This window comes from Citrus clementina, unplaced genomic scaffold, assembly GCF_000493195.1.
Source record: "Citrus clementina cultivar Clemenules unplaced genomic scaffold, Citrus_clementina_v1.0 scaffold_7, whole genome shotgun sequence".
NCBI classification, from domain to species: Eukaryota; Viridiplantae; Streptophyta; class Magnoliopsida; order Sapindales; family Rutaceae; genus Citrus; species Citrus x clementina.
Genome location: NW_006262075.1, coordinates 4,760,357 through 4,766,612, shown reverse-complemented (window position 1 = coordinate 4,766,612; position 6,256 = coordinate 4,760,357). Strand labels below are relative to the sequence as shown.

General features: G+C 36.1%; 1 protein-coding gene across 1 annotated transcript; it reads left to right on the top strand.

The window, feature by feature from the left end:
- The first annotated feature begins 398 nt into the window (after nt 1–398).
- On the top strand, nt 399–6,250 carry LOC18035887 (auxin-responsive protein IAA9). The gene is made up of 6 exons (XM_006426134.2): nt 399–940; nt 1,942–2,626; nt 2,730–2,956; nt 3,095–3,236; nt 5,312–5,373; nt 6,053–6,250. The coding sequence occupies exons 2-6, from the start codon at nt 1,965–1,967 to the stop codon at nt 6,088–6,090; spliced, it is 1,131 nt and encodes a 376-aa protein (XP_006426197.1). The 5' UTR covers nt 399–940; nt 1,942–1,964; the 3' UTR covers nt 6,091–6,250.
- The last annotated feature ends 6 nt before the right edge of the window (nt 6,251–6,256 follow it).

Sequence of the window (6,256 nt, the reverse complement as noted above, 5' to 3'; positions counted from 1 at the left end):
TCTAATTTTCCCTGTCAATTTTAATTGAAAAAAATTTAAAATTTCAGTAAGTGTGACACAGAGAACTATTTTTGCTTAAGGTTAGTTTATTGCGGTCCTTAAAAGTGTCATACAGACATGAGACAACAGTCAGTGTCTTCATGAATCGTGAACTCTCGCATATTTTAAATGAGTCCAATTTACTATAAAAATTACTCAGTTTTCATAAAAATACAATTTTAAACTACATAAATCTAATTATTATTATTATTTTTTGGAAGGTAACTAACTTAGAAAATTGTTCCAACTAAACGTCCACGTCCACGTCCACGCACACACTATGTGAGAATTCAATAAAACGAAAAAATGGCGCAAAGCGCAGCTAACAGAAGGATAAACTAGGCATTTAATAAAATAGAAAGGGCATATACGACATTGGCTCTCAACGCAGTTTAGCCCGGAACCGGAAGCCAAACCACCATCCCATTCAAAGACGTTTTCTCAGATACCGAAACACAACAAATTTGAAATTCCATCGTACCACCTACAGTAGCGACATATATTAATTTCTCTGTCTGCCAGAAGATCGGACGGCCCAGATCATCCCACACCGACCAATCTCAACCGTTTGATCAGATTCCCTTCCCTGGATCGGCGCAGAACAAAAATGAACCGGTCCAAATTTGTCGAAGACTGCATATTACAAAAATAAGACAACCTTCTTGCAACTAATTTCCTTTCTGCCACTTGCCCTTTTGTATTTTTTTTTTCTCAGCTTCGAGTTTCTCGGTGCAAAGCTTTTGTTGCTTTCTGCTTAATGGAAGGACCTTAAACTCTCTCTCTCTCTCTCTCACACCTTTGACCCTGTTTTTCTTTCTATACAGTTCGTGCATTTACTTGTAAAATTTCTTTAGGTACAATCGATCTTCTCTACTTCATTTGCTCCGCAACGGCTGCTCAGGTGCGTGTTTCATATTTTTTGTTGACTATTTTTCTGAGTGTGCTCTTTATGTATTTATAAATATATTAGGCTTCGGTTGAGCCGGTTTTGTCTTATTTCTTTTCAAATTTTACTTGAAATTTGTGGTTGTGAACACTGAGATCTTGTAGTTAGTGTGATTTTTTCCTTTTTCGGTAATTTTTGAATTTTATTTCTATCAACAATTTTGGAGCTCTCTTTTTTAGTTTCTTTTAGAAACTATTTTTTTTGTTTGGTTAAATTTTAACCTGAACCATGCTCATTGAAGTTCGAACCTCCCTTTTAGTTATTTTCTCTTTATTCTTTCTGTTTGGTTGCCGAGAAAGTGAGGAGAATAGAGTGGGAAAGGAAACAGATTTCAAGAAGTACAACAACTAAACTGTTTTTTTTTCTTTATTTTATTATTAAGAATACAAAAAAAAAAAATTAATTGTCTGAAGAAAACAAGTGAACAAGACTGAATGTGAATGCAGTTGACTTTTTAGCTGAAATACTCTAAATGTTTGCTTCAGTTTTCAAGCATGATAATAAACTACATGAAAGGCATTTTTTTTTCTTTTTTGTTGAAGTATTTTACTGCAGGCTTGAAAGTACTATGAACCGTGGAATCATTCTGTAGTCATTTTAGTCATTTTAAATTCATGAACATGCTTGCACTTAGACTTATTTCTGTGCTTTCTCAAGTAGTTTTTTTTTTCTCTATAATCTTGCTATGTTAAACAAGAAATTATTTCCTTAACGGTTGGCACGTGGCAAAGTTCAAACCTCCTTAATGGTTAGCAAATGTCAAAGTTCAATATATCTATTAATCTTTTCTGCTTTTGGTCTTGTCTAAGTACTTGATAACAAAGTCGCACAGACAAGTTTAGCGATTCAATTTTTACAGTCCATACATGCCTGTATTTTGTAATATTAAGAAGTTTCTCTCATTAACAAAGAAATAAAGCTGCAAGTTTGATCTGGAATATGTTCACGCTTAGCAGTTACTGGGCAATTTTTAAGTCTGATGTCTCCACCGCTGCTCCTCGGCGTTGAGGAGGAAGGGCAGAGCAATGTCTCTTTAATGGCCTCTTCGCCTTCTGACTGTATCTCCCAAAACGTCTCTGGGTTACAAGAACGGAACTATCTGGGTTTGTCAGACTGTTCCTCAGTTGACAGTTCTGCAGCCTCCAGCTTGCCAGTGGACAACAAGAACAAACTGAATTTAAAGGCTACAGAGTTGAGGCTTGGTCTTCCTGGATCTGAATCCCCCGAGAGAGAACCGGACCTTTCTTTACTTAGTTCAGGGAAGCTTGATGAGAAACCACTGTTTCCATTGCTTCCTTCTAAGGATGGAATCTGCCCTGGATCACAGAAGAATGTTGTTTCCGGAAATAAAAGAGGATTCTCGGACACCATGGATCGATTTTCAGAGGTGAAAAGTTCTGTCTATACTGAAAAGAATTGGATGTTCTCGGTTGGGCCTGATTCTGAATCTCCACAATCAGTGGGACAAGGGAAGTTTCCTGGTAATTCAGGAATGAATCCGATGGTAAGGCCCACTGGGGCTCAACAAGCCATAATGAAAGAGATGGCTCCAAATGCATTGGAACGGTCTCGCCCTGCCGCCAATGGAACACACAACAAGGCATCTGCTTCTAACAACAACATGAGTGCACCTGCTGCCAAGTAAGTGCAAATTTCTTAAAAGAGGCAAGCATCTGAAGGAACAGATACTATTGTGTACTGTGAAGCTTTTTATCCTAACTGGTTCCTTTATGTATCATTACAGGGCACAGGTCGTGGGTTGGCCTCCAATAAGATCATTTAGGAAGAATTCATTGGCAACCACTTCAAAGAACAATGATGAAGTAGATGGAAAACCAGGTCCTGGTGCTCTTTTTATTAAGGTTAGCATGGACGGGGCTCCTTATTTGAGGAAGGTAGATTTGAGAACATACACCAATTATGGGGAACTATCTTCTGCTCTGGAGAAGATGTTCAGTTGCTTTACAATTGGTAAGCTTTTGATGTTCTCAATCTTGTGCCCATGTCATCGCAAATTGGAACGTTGGTCTACTGAATCTAATAAAAGTTAAAAAAAAAAAAATCCATGTTGGTGTGGATATGATTACTATGGTTTTATTATGATTTCAGGTCAATGTGGATCACATGAAGCACCAGGGAGGGAAATGCTGAGTGAGAGCAAGTTGAAGGATCTTTTGCATGGATCAGAATATGTGCTTACATATGAGGACAAGGATGGTGACTGGATGCTCGTTGGGGATGTGCCGTGGGAGTAAGATTCGATCTTCTTAATTTTTGTCTTCTCTCTCTATCTCTCTGTGTGTGTCTCAAAATTCTTTTCCTTATTCCTAGATTTCTATATTATGCAAACTTGTAAAACAGTAAACTCTTCTAGTGAAAGCTTTGAATGCATGTTGAATTGTACTTTATCTGAAGGGAGAATTGATTTTTTTCCCATCTGAGGTAGGGAGGGACATTTCAGTTTTGAATACTGGATCTGTGCTACTAGAGTTCCATTGGACAATTTTTCATTAAATAATGCAAATTAGATGTCATGCTAACGAGAACATAACAGTTGAGTTTAATCAAACTATTAAATATATGTTATCCTGTATTATTCTTTGCTTTCATATTATTGTAATTGAGTATAATGATCACTCGACCTTTTTTACTGAGAGAATGAGGTAGTAGTAGTACAAAGGAAAAGCTGTACAAGCTCTGGTTTAGAAGTTTAACCGCATTAGTTGAGCCATAAATTTGACTGTCTTATACTTTCAAAATTGGATCTTAGGTAATGGGTTGGATGATTTTTTATCTCAAGTATAGGATACATAATTGTGGACTTGATTATAATGGTTTGTTCTCTAGCTTTCTGCTAAATATAGAAAAATAAGAAGTATGGATATAGTTTGACCATCAATTATAGTACTTAATTTTTCCATGAACTGACTCATTACTGTCAAATTTATTTGTGATTTTGACATTAAGACTCTGGGTGTATTTATTTTATGATTATGGCAATTAAGAATATATTCTGGACATGCGGATTTAGTTTTGTAACTTGTGTTTCAAAGCTTATATGTCCATTACTTTGAGGTCTGAAGCAATTTGAAGTTGTTTACTTTCTAAAATAACAGTTTCTTTAAATTTCCTGCAAATTATGGCCTTCACCCAAAGCAAATATATCATGATGATTGCTCAACCGTGCTTTGGCTATATTATGTTATTTTTAAAAGTAATCTGAAGAGCAGCATTTTTAAAGTCCACTATAGGCCACCATTTGCATTTGGTTTCAGCTTGGGTACATTCTATTTTGTCTCATTCTTTGTTGTAATCTCTGCTGATACAGTTCTCATTACTTCAACCTAGAAGGATGACCAACGAATATGATGATGTAAATTTCAATTTGTAATCAGGGATGGATGTCTAATTTGTACTGATTTAGTAGAGTGGGTATTCAATATAAACTGCCAGGGTATATGCTTAAAATAAGTAGCTGAAACTGGATTTGAAACATTTTGCTGCTCAGCTCCAGGGTCTCTAAACCTACTTTGGGAAATATTTTTACATGATAAAAGATATATAGCCGTTGCTGTGGGTCAGCTGTCATGGTAATCTTTTTTGAAAATGGCTTTGGTGATTGGTTATTTTGTTGGAAAAGCTTTTATTATTTAATGATCCAATAGTATGAAATAGCTTATATGATTATTCAAGTTTTCTTTTCATTGATGATTCAAGTGTCTTAAATTAATCTGCATTGATTATCTTACATTTGTTAATAGTTAGTCCAAAGCCTAAAGTTCAAAGCATTTATGGTTGTTTGTTTTGTGAATGACTTGGTCCAAACTTAGTATAATAGGTGGATCTAGGGGGTGTTTTGTGAATGACTTGTTCCAAACTTGGTATAATAGGTGGATCTAGGGGGACTGGGAGGAGCAATTGCCCCTCTACCCTCCTTGAATTTCCTCCTATTGTGTTGGGTGCATGATTGGCAAGTGGAATGTTTCCCCAGTATGAAAGCTATCTTGTTATGTATTTGGTAATCAAATAAGTATGATGGCATTACAACTTCAAAACCATGGCATGATTGTTATTGTTTCTGCAAATTCAGGGTAACATTGGTTTATTGTTACATGAATCCCTTCCTGGACCTCCTGAGACAAGATCTTAGCTTCATCGCTTATTTTAGTTGTTTTGTGATGAATATTCCTGGCTGTGGCCATCTTCCTTGGATAGAAAATTTCTTTGGTGCAAATCCAGTTGACTAGTTAAACATGTCAGATTGAGTCTCTTTTCCTTAGTGGCCTTGTGCATCTCAGCTTTAACCCTTATTTGAATCTATTGCAGGATGTTTATTGATTCATGCAAGCGATTAAAGATCATGAAAGGTTCTGATGCCATTGGCTTAGGTGCGTTCTTTTAGTTTAATCCATCTATTGACTATTCTACTGGATGGTTGTTTAGTGTTCAAAATTGCATGATCACTTCTTCTTTGTGCTTTTGTGTGCATGCGTGCATGCACGAGTAGATAATTTATTTAACCTGTCTCGCATTAGAATGCATGCATTCTGATTGGATCGCACGGTTTCTGTTCAATTAAAACTCCTGTTCTCTTTAGTAAAATTTGGAAAAGAAAATGCTGTTTGTGGATCTGGAAGCTTTCATGATCTTCTTTTTAGGATACTTGTCTATATGGTGCGATAACATTCATAATTGGCAAGATTATAAACTTTGATGGTTGAAAGGCATAAATTTACCTCTGTTTTTTTCTTGCTTAATATTTACTGATTACCGGTCATCCAAATAAAATAGGTCTTTATCATAGAGCGGTATCATGTTATATATAAGAATTTTGACTTCAAAATTTCTTTAATTTGGTTACGATGCGTATCTGTAATTCCAGAGCCAATATCAGAAATATATTCCTTTTAGCTATCTTAGAATTCTAAGTACTTAACAGATCCTAGAACCTTGTGACTAAATGCTTTGACATCTTGATTGCTTTATCTATGTAGTATTTGCATCCTGATTAATTATTGTTTACAAGCCTTCAGTTGGCTTTAACTATCTGTTCGTCATATTCTACAGCTCCCAGGGCAATGGAAAAATCCAAGATCAGGAACTAGTGAATGTCTGTCTGGGATGGGGTGCCTTCTAGTTCATGCCTTTCATGGGTAGGAGGAGACTGGGTTGATGAAAAGTTAAAAAGGACAGGATGGCATGGGCAAGATGCAAGTTTGTGGTTTAGTTGTGTATCCTGTTTGTTTACATGAGGTTTGTGTTACTTTTTTT